Below are 15,814 nucleotides of genomic sequence, written 5' to 3'. Positions count from 1 at the left end.
AAACCCCTCCAGCACATCAAAGATTTACAACCTATCCTGAAAGACGATCCCTCGCTCTCTCAGATCTTGGGAGACAGACCAGCCCTCGCTTACAGACAGCCCCCTAACCTGAAGCAAATACTCACCAGCAACCACACCACAAAACAAAAACACTAATCCAGGAACCTATCCTTGCAACAAAGCCTGATGTCAACTCTGTCCACATATCTATTCAAGTGACACCATCACTGGACCTAATCACATCAGCCACGCCATCAGAGGCTCATTCACCTGCACATCTACCAATGTGATATATGCCATCATGTGCCAGCAATGCCCCTCTGCCATGTACATTGGCCAAACCGGACAGTCTCTACGCAAAAGAATAAATGGACACAAATCTGACATCAGGAATCATAACACTCAAAAACCAGTAGGAGAACACTTCAACTTCTCTGGCCACTCAGTAACAGACCTGAAGGTGGCAATTTTGCAACAGATAGACTTCAAAAACACACTCCAATGAGTAACCGCTGAGCTTGAATTGATTTGCAAATTAGATACCATTAACTCTGGCTTGAATAGAGACTGGGAATGGCTGAGTTATATGGAAAAAGATTCAAGTAGTGTAATAACTATCCTTATACCTCTTGTCAACTGTCTGTAATTGACCATCTTGATCATCACTACAAAAGTTTTTTTCCTGCTGATAACAGGTCATCTTAATTAATTAGCCTCTTGGAGCTGGTATGGCAGAGTGTGAGAGAGAGTGTGTCTTCTTATATCTTCCATTCTATGCATCCGATGAAGTGGGCTGTAGCCCACGAAAGCTTATGCTCAAATAAATTTGTTAGTCTCTAAGGTGCCACAAGTACTCCTGTTCTTATCACTTAATAGATCAGCATTACAAAAACAGTTACCAAGGCGCTGATATCTTGTAACAGTCATATAACAACTCCACTATGCACAGCATTATCCTGTTTTAGGAACTTTGTGAAGAATGAGCTACCATATGGAAGAATCAGTACTACAACAGCTATAGTTAATTCCGCCACTGTGTGAATTTGGAAACTCCCAGCTGTTATCCAGGCAGGGAAGATGGAGAATTATGCTGGTTTTGAACCATGTTACAAAGACAGACACAGCCAACATACCTCAGAGACACAGCTGTATCGAGGCACAGAAAACTGTTCTTAAAGGAACTCCGGAGGAAGGGGTGGGTGAAAATGTTCTGACTCCATTTGAGGAGGTATACCATTTAATGATTGTCATGGATACGGTGACATATACCTATTCCCTACTCTGTTAACTGGAAGACAGGGGAAGCCCTTGCTCAGATGCCTAGAATCAGACTTTTAAAAAACTACATAAAAATGAAAAAGCATGTTGAAAAGTATCAACTTTGTAACCTGCAGAAGTTAATCATGTGACTAGATGCACAAAGTCATCCCAGCTGATAACACATGATTGGTTCTCATGTGTTGCTTAGACAATGTAGAGACCACTAAAGGTGTTATGCACTTTCACGATGTGCTGTCCTGAGCCAAACCTAATGTGTTACAGGGTAGGATGCCTGTGAGAGACAGGTGTCTGTTGACACAATCCAGCCATCGTGTTTTAGATCTTCCGGTAAGTATTTTTCATCCTCATTTCAGTGGTTCAAAGTCTAATCTGATTCTTGCAGGGAGGTTGGTAGGCTTTCAGAGCAGATGACCATACCATTTTAGAGAGCAGGACTTGGCAGTATAAGCAAAATAAATATTCAAAAACCTTTTAAAGGGTTGCACCCTTGTAAAAATGGCATGCTGCAGCCAAGGACAGGTGTTAATCTGCACCCATAACCGCTGATGGTAAGGGACAGTTAAAAAGTGGATCTCCTTCGACTACTTTAGCTAAATCTGATGATGGCCATAGAATGTTTTTAGTATGTTTAGTTCCATTTACTAAATGTTTTAGCTGTTTTAATTCTGCACTAAGCAAATAGTCAGCATGGATAAAGCAACCAAAGCTCTGTGTTTCTTATTCCTAACATGCCTGGAAATCTGCTTTGCTCATTTTTATCTGTTTTCCTAGCGATTCTCTTCCATCTTCAGTGCATTATCGAAGTGGTTTTACTTCTCAAGCTTACAAAGCAAGCGTGAAGGCCCTGCTACTACTTTTCCTGGATGTAGCTACCTGAATTTTATATCATTCAAAAATTAAATAAAAACAAAGAAAAAAGACAACTTGCCAGTGGGATTAAAAAATACTCAAAACGAACAGTGTCAGTGCCATGGCTATTCTGTACAAGTTCTCTTGTTAGCTATAACCAGGAGGGAGGGACCTTGAAACATCATCATACATCGATCAAGCAATACTGGAACAAAGAAGTTCTCCTCTCCCTGAGCTCCAGTTTATGTTATCTATAGAGAACAATTCTTTGCACTTCAATAGCACCTTTCAGCTACAACATTCAATATGCTCAGAAAAGAATGCATTAAAACTGACTCAGAGTGGGTTGGATGGTTTTTCCCCTTCACCTTAATTACAAAAGAGGGAGATGTGAGAATATCCCCATGACAATTTCCCTGCAACTCTAAGTCAGTTTCAATCCCCACCTGAGATCCAAATACCCATCAGCAGAAGGCAGGGAGAAGATTCAAAAGGCTCACAAACTACGATGTGCATATAAAGTTAAGATGCTTGTGTGAACCTATGGAGGTCCCCGGCCTCGGTGGCATCTCCCCTCTGCCTCACTCCTAAGCATCTGCTTTTAAACTCAATGGCAACGAGCGGTGTATCTAGCTTCCTCTCTGATCTCTGGTACCTCTATATTTATTTGGGACACACTTGGGCATAACAGGAACAGATCTGATCAAAACTTCCCTGTGTGCGGTAAACTCCATTCCAATACAGAAGCCCTTGCAAGGTATGTCAATTACAACAGGTTCCTGAACTGGGGCTACAACACTAGTACAAGAGAACTGTCTAAATACCATGCATTAACAAAGAAAATGGAGTTTAAACTGCCACCGTGTTAGAGGAAATGAAAAGTGTTTTGATCATTAGATGCAGCCTTGTTTATGTACACACACTGGAGAAGTTAGAGCGCCTTTCATTTCTACAGGCTTTTAGTATACATTTTCACAGTTCAAAAGGACTTAATTCCTCTCCAAAAGCCTTCTGCAGCAGAGAACACTTCTCCTCTATGGGGTCATTGCAAGGATACAGGTCCCAAATTGCAAATTCTTTACCAAATAAATAAGGACCACTGCAAAGCAGACAAAGGAGCCAGAGCCAATTTTCTCCCTCAATTAAACTGGTGCAACCTACCACGCTGATTTGAGTCAGGCTTCTGTAGTATAATTGGTGGAAGAATGTGGACTAGGCACAGCAAGAGAACGTAAGCAGCTTATTGGTACCAACTAGCACAAAAAATGTCTCAAATAGACATGTTATACCCATAGTAACTATATTGCTAGAGTTATGGAAATTAGTAAAGTTCTTCAACGAAATAAGCCTGTCCCATCCATACAAAACCTCTGCCACCACTTCAGTCATCAGTGGGCCCTTTTACCCGCCTTCTAATGGCTTCTGACACCATCAAATGTTCACACAAGTCAGTACATCTATTTTTTATTTGCAAGTTCCCCTTAACACCAAACATTTGCATGTTCCAGCCCGATAAATGTAATTTTATAAGCTGCGCAAACTACCTGTTACTAGATATGCAATTAATTCCTCTCCCTCCAAAAACAGACAAGGTGATTCACAAACCTACATCACACACACCTCTATATTTAAGGGAGGCAACAGCTTCCACTGGCAATTTTCTGAACATGAAAATTAACCAGTGCATTTGTGTGGATACATTGGCATTTGGGGGAAATCTAAGCTAGAAAAACAGCAGAAACAATTAACAATTAAAAAAATGAATCTGGTGTTGAATCTGTTTCTCAAATACAAACTTTTGAACTTACCCTGAAGTGATTTTCCCAATCCCTGGCCCAGCTTCCACCCATGTTTCTGGAGTAAGCGATGTCCAATATTATCCTGACAGACAGAACAGAGAAAACAAACCAAAAATATTCCAATAATATATTCTTCCCTTCCCACTGACATTTAAACATGAGACGAGCAAGAGATTTTCTACATATGTGCATGCAAAAAAAATGCTACTGAAAAGGCAATATATGCCCAATAAAAGGGAAGACAAATGTCAAAAAATTGCTGGCTAGAATTTTTCAAGGGGGATAGGGTATCGGGGTGGGTCACTTTCTGATGGTGTTCTGGGCAACTTTTGTGCATAACATTTAAAATAAAAAAGCAATATGGGAGAAAATAAAGTGTACCAATAAAAAAATTGACACTAAAAAACATTTAAAAAGCATAAAATCAAGTTATTTATACAATCATATCCATCACCTAGACAGCACCACTTTTAGATTGTTTTTGTAAAGAAAATCTACATCGTGTTTAGTCATTTTGTTTTTGTGTCAGGCTTTTATAATACTGAGTAAGTTGTAAGTGCAAGACTGCCCCACCACTAGAAACCAAAACACAATCATAGCAAAATCCAGGCTAGACTTGATTGGGTTTTTATATATATGTATATATATAAACTAGCATGCAGCCAATATTAAACTGAAAAAAAGTGAGGTTAGTGAAACAAAACAAAAAAACCAAATCAAATAAAATGAGCTCAAGCACAGACTGGGTGATGCATTTCACATGTACTCTAACAAAAATACTAAGATGTTAGAATGAAACAGGCCTAGCAATAAGTTAACAGCAAGGAACCATTAGTGCATGTAAGGGAAACAATAAGCATAATGTCTCATCTTCCTAAGGAAAAAGAGCTAGTTCATGATAAAATAAGTTGAAAGGTATTGGTGCAGCAATAAATGTCAGCTTTTGACTTGAACTAAAGAAAAAGGGTTCATTACATTTTACAAAAGAATCCTTCACAGAAAACAAAATACAAGGATGAACATAAGAATAGCTATATTGGGTCAAACCAATGGTCCTTTTAGCCTAGCAATCTGTCTCTGACAATGGCCAGTGGCAGACAGTTCAGAGGGAATGAACAAAACCGGCAATTTATTGAATGATCCATCCCCCATCATCAAGGGCAGCTTCTGGAAATCAGAGATTTAGAGACACCCAAGAGCAAAGGGTTGAGTCGGTGACTATCTTGGCTAAGAGCCTACATTAACTTATCTAATTCTTTTTTGAACTCATTTATACCTTTGACCTTCACAACATCCCCTGGCAGAGAGTTCCACAGGTTGACTGTGCATTGTGTGAAGAAGTACTTATTGGGTGACCCCTGCTTCGTGTGTGATGTGAAGGGGTAATTACTACTTTCTGCACACTATTCACGATGTTATAAAACCTTAGTCATCTCTTTGCTAACTGAGCAGTCCCAGTCTTGAAATCTCTCCTCAAATGGAAGCTGTGCCATAGCCCTAATCATTCCATTGCCTTTCTCTGAACTTTTTCCAATTTTAATATCTGTTTTAAGATGGGGTGACCAGAACTGCATGCAGTATTCAAGGTGCGGGTGCACCAAAGGTTTATATAGTGACATTATGATATTTTTTCTTCTATCTATCCCTTTCCTAACAGTTTCTAACATGTTAGCTTTTTTGATTGTCGCAGCACATTGAACAGATGCTTTTAGAGCACTATCCACGATGACTCCAAGATCTCTTTCTTGAGTGGTAACAGCTAATTTAGACCCCACCGTTTTGTATGTACAGTTGGGATTATGTTTTCCAATGTGCAACACTTTGCATTTATCAACATTGAATTTCACCTGCCATTTTCTCGCCCAGTCATCCAGTTTAGTGAGATCTCTCCGTAATTCTTTGCAGTCAGCTTTGGACTTAACTACAGTAAAAGTTTTGTTATCCGGCATGTTGGAGAATGGGGGGGTGCTGGTAAATCAAAAATTCTGGTTAACTAAGAGCAAGGAAGTTTGGGTGCGGGAGGGGGGTCAGGGCAGGGGGTTGGGGCATGGAAGAGGTTTCAGGGTGCCAGATCTGGGTGGTGCTCACCTTTAGAGGCTCCCCGGAAGCAGCGACATATCCCTGCTGCTCCTAGGCAGAGGTGCATCCAGGTGGTTCTGCGCGCTGCCTCTACCCGCAGGCACCACCCCTGAAGTTTCCATTAGCCAAACTTCCTGGCCAATGGGAGCTGCTGAGCCAGCACTCGAGGTGGGGACAGCACACTGAGCCCCAAGGCCGTTCCTCCGCTTAGGAGCAGCAGGGACACGTTGTCGCTTCCAGAGAGCCATGCAGAGTCAGCTAGGGAGCCTGCCGGCCCCATTCCAACCGGACCCTACTGAAGATCAGAAATGCCAATTTATAGAGCTTTCTGGTCGGTAAAGTGCTAGATAACACAGCTTTTACTGAATATTAAGTAATTTTGTGTTGTCTACAAACTTCGTGTTTACCCCTTTTTCCAGATTATCTATGAATAAACTGAACACTGGTCCTAGTACAGATCCTTGGGGGACCCTAGTGATCTCTCATTTCTACCCTTTGTTTTCTATCTTTTAACCAGTTACTGATCCATGAGAGGACCTTCCCTCTTATCCCATGACTGCTTACTTTCATAGAATCATAGAATATCAGGGTTGGAAGGGACCTCAGGAGGTCATCTAGTCCAACCCCCTGCTCAAAGCAGGACCAATTCCCAACTAAATCATCCCAGCCAGGGCTTTTGTCAAGCCTGACCTTAAAAACCTCTAAGGAAGGAGATTCCACCACCTCCCTAGGGAACCCATTCCAGTGCTTCACCACTTTCCGAGTGAAAAAGTTTTTCCTAATATCCAACCTAAGGCTTAAGAGCCTTCAGTGAGCAGCGCTGTCAAAGGCTTTCTGAAAGTCCAACTACACTATAGCTACTGGATCACCCTCGTCCACATGACTGTTGTCACCCTCAAAGAATTCTAATAGATTGAGGAGGTACGATTTCCCTTTACAAAAGCCATGTTGACTCTTCCTCAGTATATCATGTTCATCTGATAATTCTGTTTACTATAATTTCAATCATCAATTTGCCTGGTACTGAAGTTAGACTGACCTGTAATTTCCAGGACTGCCTAAAGAGCCTTTTTTCAAAAGTGTCTTTAAACTCAATATACAGTTTGCAGTCATAAATTCTTCTAATTATGCAACCCATTACAACTCATGATATTACAGAATATCCTGAACTGTAACGAGTTATCTGGTTGTGACAAAGAATGATGCATTGTATCCAAAAGTCAGCTAATAAAAATGCTACGATTTTAGTTTAATTCAGTAATGAAGTATTGAACAAAAATCCCAAGTCAGAACAGCAGTGTTTTACACACTCATTCCTCATTGGAGTAAATGACTGAAAAATGTGATCACCACTGGTGCATCAGACCTAAAGAGCACAAGAGTTTGAGATTTGCAGTGTGCCTGGATGTGTTTCTCCCCCCCAAAAAAACCATTCTAGTGACTAGAAACCTTTTTCTTCTGCTCTGCAGGTAAAACAAAACATTTTAGTCTCACTCACTTTTTCAAGACCAGAGTGTACAACAATGTCCTTCCCATACTATGGGATCTCTCTATGAAGCATTAGTTAGTTCTACACTGAAAAACAATGAGGAGGAGTAAGGATATGCCAAGATATGTAATTAATGTTTAAATCAATATGAGTGAAAGAAAAACGAACAAATACAGTTTCCAACCATGAATACCATGGAAGAGCGTCTTAGACTTTAAGATTTACAAGAACTTACCTGTGAGTGTAACCGCTGCAGATCATTTATGCCACAGTGACAACAACTGCATGTTCCTCTTGTAAAATGGGGCCACAGATCACCACTTATTTTGTGGCTATTACACGTAATTGTTCCTTCTACATTAACATATTAACTGTACCTGACAAAGGATTATGGGAATCAAATTTAAAAAGCTGATGCTGACAAAAATGGCTGCATTTTTAAAAAAGGACAAGAACTACCGTACAATCTTTTGTTAAGCGGAGATGAGACATTGTGCTGACTGTGTTGTGTCATGAATGCACTAAAATAAACAGACAGATGAAGCAGTAGGCTATTTCCAAAAGCAGTGCAAGTGGAGTGAAAGCATTTCCATACGAACCTGGCTTTAAAAACTGGGCTGTCAAAAGAACAGTTAAATGTAACACAAAGTAAGAAACTGTCCAATCACTAATGGTCGTTTTTCTTTTGCTGTGTTTTCAATTCACTGCTTGCAAGTAATGTATTTATTAAAGAGGAGTGAAAGCATAAAATAAATTTAACGAGTCAAGACCAGCAGGGAGATTCAAAAGTGGTGTTGTGACTGACACAGTGAAGGGGTAAACAAATGTTAAGGGGGAAAAAAAGAAAAATTCAGAAGAGTTATACACATTAGCACTTTTACAAAGCCACTCAAGAGGATGATCATGTTTTTCAACTTGCAACAAACCATCTTACTGCATCTCAGTTCCCAGGAAAAAGATGGCATTTTCTCCAAATGGCACTGAATGTATAGATAGTTTCTGATGTAAAATTAGTTACACACAATTTTTGGCATTGACTAAGCAGTGAAACGGCTGGATAGTTAAAAACAGGCAGCTGAAATGGTATATTTTCTGTTGCTATTGTGAAGATAACATTCTGAAGAGTCAGGTATTAAATTCCAGTGAGGCCTACACTCTGAAGAGATTAATGATGATCCCCTCCCATTTTCCAACTGTCTCTTCATTCCACATCATTGTGACAGACCTCTGGCTAAGGAAGATTGGCACAAACTCTCTTCGCAGTTTAAATGCTGCCCTTAAAATCAGAGGTTGAATTGCTTGGGTCACAAATGGGAACTGAGCTAATGTAGCCTTGCAGTGCTATTAGCTCCTATTGGCCTTTAGAGTGAGACACAATATTAATCAAATGAGAATCTCTCACTCAGCAGCACAAAGCATTGCAGCTAGGCTGCTGGCTTGTGATCTTTTTCTGGAATAATATTTTAATTTTGTTCATCTCTAGAGGAAAATCCCTTTTACTTACAGAGGTCTTCCTCTTGGTGTCAAGAACTGATGCTCCCTTTGAATAAATCAACCCCATTTTGTAGTAGTTCTCCTTTCTGTACTTTTCTATGCTTGTGTGCCGGTTTCCAAACATGCCATTGGCCAGTCTAAGGAAACAACCCCTTCCTCAGAGTATAGGCAGGTGAGTTATAAAAGTAATATCTGCCTATACTCTGAGGAAGGAGTTGTTTCCTTAGACTGGCCAATGGCATGCTTGGGAACTATGCTACAAGGAGCTCTGAAGTGAGAGTCACATTAAAAGTTGTCAAGTCAGCCAAGTGAACAAAATCACTCAATATACTTTTGACTAAAATAATACAGTAAAACTCACAGGCAATCAAGACAGTTTATCAGGACTAGCCAGCTACGTATGCAAGAGCCATGCTATTTGTCCTCTTAACCAATGATGTGGTGTCACATTACTGTAACAGATTAGTGAATGGTTAACAGTATCTTTTAATGTGTTTTACTGCTAAGGTATTTTAACATTACTTTGACACTTATACAGCACATTTCATCCCAAGATCAGAAAGCTCCAACAAAAGAGAGATCATTCACATTTTTCAGATAGGGAACTCTGGGACACAGATTAAGCATAACATTTTCAAATTGGCTTAAATGATTTAGAAGCCTAAATCTCACTGAAAGTCAATGGGACTTGTCACTTGGCTAAGTCACTTTTTGAAAATTTTATCTCAAGTGACTTGTCCAAGAGCACAACTAGTCCGTGAGAGCCCACAGAACAGAACCCAGGCTTCCCAACGCAGTCTTGTACTCTAACCACTAGACAAAACAGCCTTATTTAATTACTTTTCACATGTACCAATGATACTTGATCATGGTTCCTGCAGTAAGAGTCCCCAGCAATGGCCCTGGCAGATGTAAACTGACACCTATACAAGGGAAATGACGCAAAGGGTTTAGATGGCATTGTGTGAGGAATATCGTAACTAAATGATTACAACAAATAGATGTTGAACTGTTACAAATATGCCAAAGGCTAATTTTGTCTAACACCCCCTCTCCTCCCAAAGTCCCCTCCCCACCCCAGAGACATTCCTTTTATACTATTAATCTGATTTCAGCATAAACAAGAACCATACATCTCTTGAGTGGATTGTAAACTGTGCTGACTGTGTATCAAGTTACCTATAAGCAAGGACTGGATGCCACTGGGTGAACCCATGCAAACAAGAGATTCTAAAGATTCCCAACACAAAACCTATAGCTCACTACAGATGACACAATGAAAACTAGAGAGAAAAGCCGAACAGTAATGCTACACCATTCAGCTTCAAGACGCATATTATTTATAGCGCTGTCCACTTATGGCTACTGCTAAATGTCAAATCAGCAGCCTTATCGGGTTACACTTTGGAACTAGTGGAGTCCACAGATCTGCACAGATATGCCATGTGACAAAAGCCAACTTCAGAAGCTTTTGTAGACTTCTAGATGAGAGGACAGAATTGTGATCTTCAACAAGTAACACCTGGAATCTGAACCCCGGCAGGGTTTAAAGAGCCTTCTCAGGCAACTGAGCAGAACTATATAGGAAAAGGATATTTGTTAGTTATGACAAGGACAAACTAACAAGAAGCTTAAGAGTAAGTGAATGATGTGCAGTCTCACTTCCAACCTGTGACAATGACAACTGGATTTAACTCTGACGTGCTGCATACTGGGTGTAGTGGGAGAGGACAGTGGATTTTTATGTAGTCACTTTAACGGCATGTCTACACTACAGACTTAAGTTGACCTATGTTAGGTTGACTTACAGCCACTCTCAGCTCTATGCAGGTTCCTGCTGGGAGACCAGCTTCCCTCTCACTCCCAGCTGGGCTTTCTTGTCAATTTCAGAGCTCCAGTATGGAGCCCTGAAATTGACAAGACAGTCAACAGCAGATGTAAGTAAACCTTAAGTATTTAGACATAAGCCCTACCTCTGGTGGAGTTATGTTGGTGTAGTAGGGCACTTGCATCAGCAGGACAAGGCTATAGTGTGTACACTGACATAATTAGGTCAACATAAGCTGCTTATGCCGAACTAACTATGGAGTGTAGACCAGGCCTGACTAACACTGAACTCCTGAAGTCGTATTACCATGACAAAAAAACTAGAACGGTCTAAAACAAAATTTCCTTAGTAAAACATTAAGGACAATAAAGATTCTAGTAAATCAGCATACTTGGTAACTGCCCACTCCACAACCTACACATAGTGCACTTTCCTACAATGTTTCAAATCAAATGTGTGCAGCTCATTACATAACTGAAAATCAGACTGCTTGTTTCAAAACTTAAATGGTTCTGAGTGCCAACAATTCCCATTTACTTCAGCAGGAGGAGCTGAGAGTGCCCAGAACCTTTTAAAACAGGACAACAGTCTTTTCTTGTAAAAACTAGGATCTACTGCCTTAAAGACAAGTTCACTGTTGCTTTTTTTTTTTTAATTAAAAAAAAAACGGATTCCAATTCCATAGCCATCTGATTTGTAAATATGAACAATGACTTGCACTTTTTGCATAAATCTATATTGAATATTTTCTCCCTTTTATGAAATGTAGAATTGGTTCTCATTTAGCCCAACAAAAATTTGTTTTTCCTCTTTAAAGAATTTCAAGGAAAAATAAATCTTGGTATCATTTCACTAACTTGTAACATTTTGGAAATTTAAGTCCTCTTAAGACTCTACCTTTATTGTTCTACCTCTGACTTCCAAGCCACTAGCTTCCTCTAATTCTGCTTTTCACTAGCTTGTTCTAATCCTACTTTTCCATAAGAAGATATACCTGAGTTATATTCTCATCATGACTCAGTCCAGAGACATCTTTGCAGTACAATGTAGGATTTCCATGGACACTAGCTGCTGCAGACTGCTTTATTTATTTATTTTTAAATATGTAGTACAGTAATTCAAAACAGTTAAACAGTGTAATGATCTGTAGACTCCCAAACCTATGAGATTCCAGCCACCTTTGAGTTGCATGCTGTAGCAGTACAGTCAGCATCTCTCAACAGATAATGCTGCAGAGATGGATCTAAACTCAGCAATGATACTCCAAAATGTATGCTCCAAGCAAAGCCATTTTCCCTAGGCAGTTCCAAAAGTGGTCTACAGTTACTAGGCTTCAAATAGTTTTCAGATTCCTAAAAGATCCAAAAATCTTTTAAAGAAACCCACTTATTTTTAATAGGATGTATTTTAATTCTGTTAATTCTCTATCCTAACCCTAAAATTTAACTGAAAAATGCTTTAACATATTCACTGCTAAAAACAGGTTTTCTTTATTAATAAAAACACTTAGGGGTTCAGGTCCGGCTTCCATTGTAATAAATGGCAAAACTTGCATTGACTTCAATGGTGCAGCATTGGGTTGTTAGTGCTACCAGCTAAATTTCTTTCGAAAAGGGGAGTTGAAACACTAACAGAGAATTGTTTAAGATCATAAATTATTAATACAACAAATTGGTAACCTTCAAAATTGCAAATACAGCACATTTTAAAACTAAATATTTAAAATTATTTCCTTTTACTTACCTCTCATGATCATTACTCTCTCTTCTGGAAGAGCCAATGACATAACACACCCAAAGCAGAGAAAACTCTGATGCCCCATGCTGCTTTAGGTATGAGACCCAACTCTTGCAGGAGGAACACAGAACACTAAACTCTGATTTTAAAAGGTAAAAACCCCACTCCTATTTACTTAAAATGTATTTGTAATTTTGCAATTGTAAAGATTACAAATATGCTCTGTTAAACAATTTGGGATCTTAAGCAATTTTTAATAATTTCAGGTTATGTAACAAATATTAAGCTTAATAGCAGTAGATTATCTTAAACACCAACAACATATTTAGTGGAGAGAACAGAAAGATGATCCATCTTTTTCAAAAGTAAAATTTGGTTCCCAATCTAAAATGAGGTTGGTTACCCCCTCCCCCTTTTCTTTTAAATTCCTGTCATTATAGAAAAATGTATTTTTTAAAAAGCCTATCTCCCCAAAAATAATTACTAGCCAGTCCTCTGATATATACTATGAAGATATAGCAGACAACTGGTCACTAAATATTTTTGGGGAGATTAAATATTTTATTATAAACACACACTTGACCCAACAGATCATAAAATAGAACTTTTTAGTAGTCTGTCCTCTAAAGAATATATTTCTCTCTCTTTGATGCAACATAATTCAAGTCCTGAATTCCCAATGTTTACGCTTTTTTATTTTTTTAAAAGCCTATCTTTCTACAGACAGAAGGGAAAAAAATGTAACCAATTGCGTGGTAGGAATTATTTTGGAATCCTCCTCCCCCAACCCCCCAAAAAAGGCAGATCATCTTGTCTTCTCCACTAAATGTGTTTTTTACTATTGGACACGAGACTTCGAATTGTGTACATTTTATATATTAAAATAAAAACCTGCCCAAGTTAAAGTATTTAGATTTGATAATGTCCCTATATTTGCACTACAATGTATGTAAGAATAAATACTTCTGCTGTAATTTAACTTAAGGTTTCTGCTGCTGTTGAAACTCCTCAAACTGCAGCCAAATATCATACACACTGGTCACCCAGTGACTATCTTCCTAGGCTTTGTGTACTACTGGGCATATGATGTACTTACATTTTCTGTATAATTTTATATATCTGACTATTCCATAATAATAGCCAGAAGGGATTTAAATTTTGAACATAGATGCAGTATTTTAATTTGTCACCTATATGCTTTGTTTCTCTATTCTGGAAAAACAAACATTTGTAAAAATAAGATCTTGGTCTAGCCTGTAGATAACATTTGAATAATCTGTCTAATGATAATCCCCAATGTGGTATGGAATAGATGCCAACTCTAGCTATTTCTCATGACATTTACATAGGGAAGTAGGCTTGGCATGTCAGTTAAGATTCTCATGTCACAACACAAGACTGAACTATTCAGCAGAACATCAAATGCAAATTCCCCCCTCTGCAGCATTATCTCATGCGTCATCAATTACTGCCATGCCTAAATCTAGCATCATGCCAGCACATTAAGACAATAGGTACTATATGCAGTGTTCACTGGACCAGAGGAACAGAAATAAGAAGGGAGAAAGGAAACCCTGAAGAAATTAAAAAAGGCAGACCGTGCAATACAAACCAGATCATGGCTGCTTAGCTAATATGGGCCAACTGCTGCGGAAGAAAAATGTCGAACACCCCAAGTTGTGTAAATTTCTGTAAACATCTAAACACGCACACAGACACACACAACACCAACCTACACAGGATGCAAATATATATTGATCCTTTGCTAACACTACAGTTTAAAAAGAGGACACTATCGTGATGAAACTTCAGAGTCAATTTTAGTTTTATCAGGGAAAAAGCTATCTGAAAAGTGCTAATCTTTAATAAAAATCTAGCCTAAATCAGACCACCAGTAAGCTTCCCCTTATTTTTCCATCACAGATTTCACACCACTAAGACTATAAATGAATATCTGCATCTAAGCACTAATGTTAAATGCTGAACCTCCAGGAGAAATTTAGGCAGCATAATAAGAAATGTTACTGTACGTCTGAGACTAGCAAGTGATACTGTGCAAAGTTAAAAGATTCAGACGCTTAAAAGAAAAGCTACCCAAAAAAACCTTTCCCCATTCTACAGTTTGATATTAATTGCCATACCTAATTCAACAAAATAAAATTATTTTTTAAAACAACATTCTGTGTAGTTCATGTGAAATATAATTTTACGGGCAGGTTTTATCATTATTGAAGTATATTAATTAAAATTCAGTTCTCTTCACTGCTAATGGTAGTTCTAGCATTTATTAAGTTGTTATACACACTAGTTGATGATCTGGCTATTCAGGAAACGTAAGCTAAAAGGATCAAAATACATTTTACTCCTCTGTTTCATTAGGTTCACAAAAATAAACTAACTTCTCAACAAAATGCATTAATATTTAGCAAACTAACTTTCCATAAATAATGTATTATTTCAAATAGTTTCTCAAATATCAAGCTGAACTATTTTTACAGTAACCTAGATTATAAAAATTACTATTTAAAGCTTAAAGCCCAGGCCCACTTAACATTAATGCAGGACATGCAAGTATATTAGAAAAGAATATCCCTGAACAGCTATTTACACACTAGTGCGGGGTCCTGTCAAATTTAACTGCATTCACATCAAGTCCCATCCGATCACTGTCTAATTTGCTGGTGGGCCAATGGTGATGATATGTGTATCTTACCGATTCTATTGGCTTGTCTAGAGATGCCTGTTCAATCTCCAAGTGTCCTTCTTCATATTGATCAAAGTGATTACCCTGCAAAAGAATATTTTTGTTATTTCTCTATGGTAATCAAGACATTTCCCAAAACTATGCAATTCCCACTCTCAATATAAATTGAGCCCCAAACTCATTATACTAGACAGCAAAAGAAAACTAATTAAATAAGACTCCAATAATTAGGACATAAAAATGTCAGTCCGATGTAATCCTAGCTATGCTGGACTGATGACCTTCATAAACTAGGAAGGTTTCAGAATGCCAGACAATTATTTAAACTGACACCACATGCTACTTTTAGTAAAGTAAGTGAAAATTCTAATCATAAGAAACATTGGATTGGAGGAAATAATGTAGGATAAAAATCACAGTAAAATTAAAATTACTCTTACATACAACAGATACAGTCCATATAGGGTGCATCACTGAAATCTGCGACTGGATGAATCTAAACTGTTTGAAACTGAATCTCAGTAAAACAAAATTATACACATTGTTTCAATTAG

At 38.4% G+C, this 15,814-nt stretch overlaps 1 protein-coding gene across 5 annotated transcripts in view; it reads right to left on the bottom strand.

Moving 5' to 3' along the window:
* GPATCH8 (G-patch domain containing 8) overlaps positions 1 to 15,814 on the bottom strand; it is an 83,253-nt gene that overhangs the window by 46,224 nt on the left and 21,215 nt on the right. For 3 of the 5 annotated variants that reach the window (XM_039504148.1, XM_039504150.1, XM_039504149.1), the window contains exons 2-3: positions 15,270 to 15,344; positions 3,939 to 4,011 (exon numbers count right to left, since the gene is read on the bottom strand). In XM_039504148.1, the coding sequence (XP_039360082.1) occupies positions 3,939 to 4,011; positions 15,270 to 15,344 (148 nt within the window). Of the gene's footprint in view, positions 1 to 3,938; positions 4,012 to 15,269; positions 15,351 to 15,814 lie in introns of those variants that run through there. The other 2 variants (XM_039504151.1, XM_039504152.1) reach the window with 2 other exon arrangements.

The sequence above is a fragment of the Mauremys reevesii genome, linkage group 17 (assembly GCF_016161935.1).
Source record: "Mauremys reevesii isolate NIE-2019 linkage group 17, ASM1616193v1, whole genome shotgun sequence".
NCBI classification, from domain to species: domain Eukaryota; kingdom Metazoa; phylum Chordata; order Testudines; family Geoemydidae; genus Mauremys; species Mauremys reevesii.
This window is presented reverse-complemented; position numbering and strand designations above follow the sequence as displayed.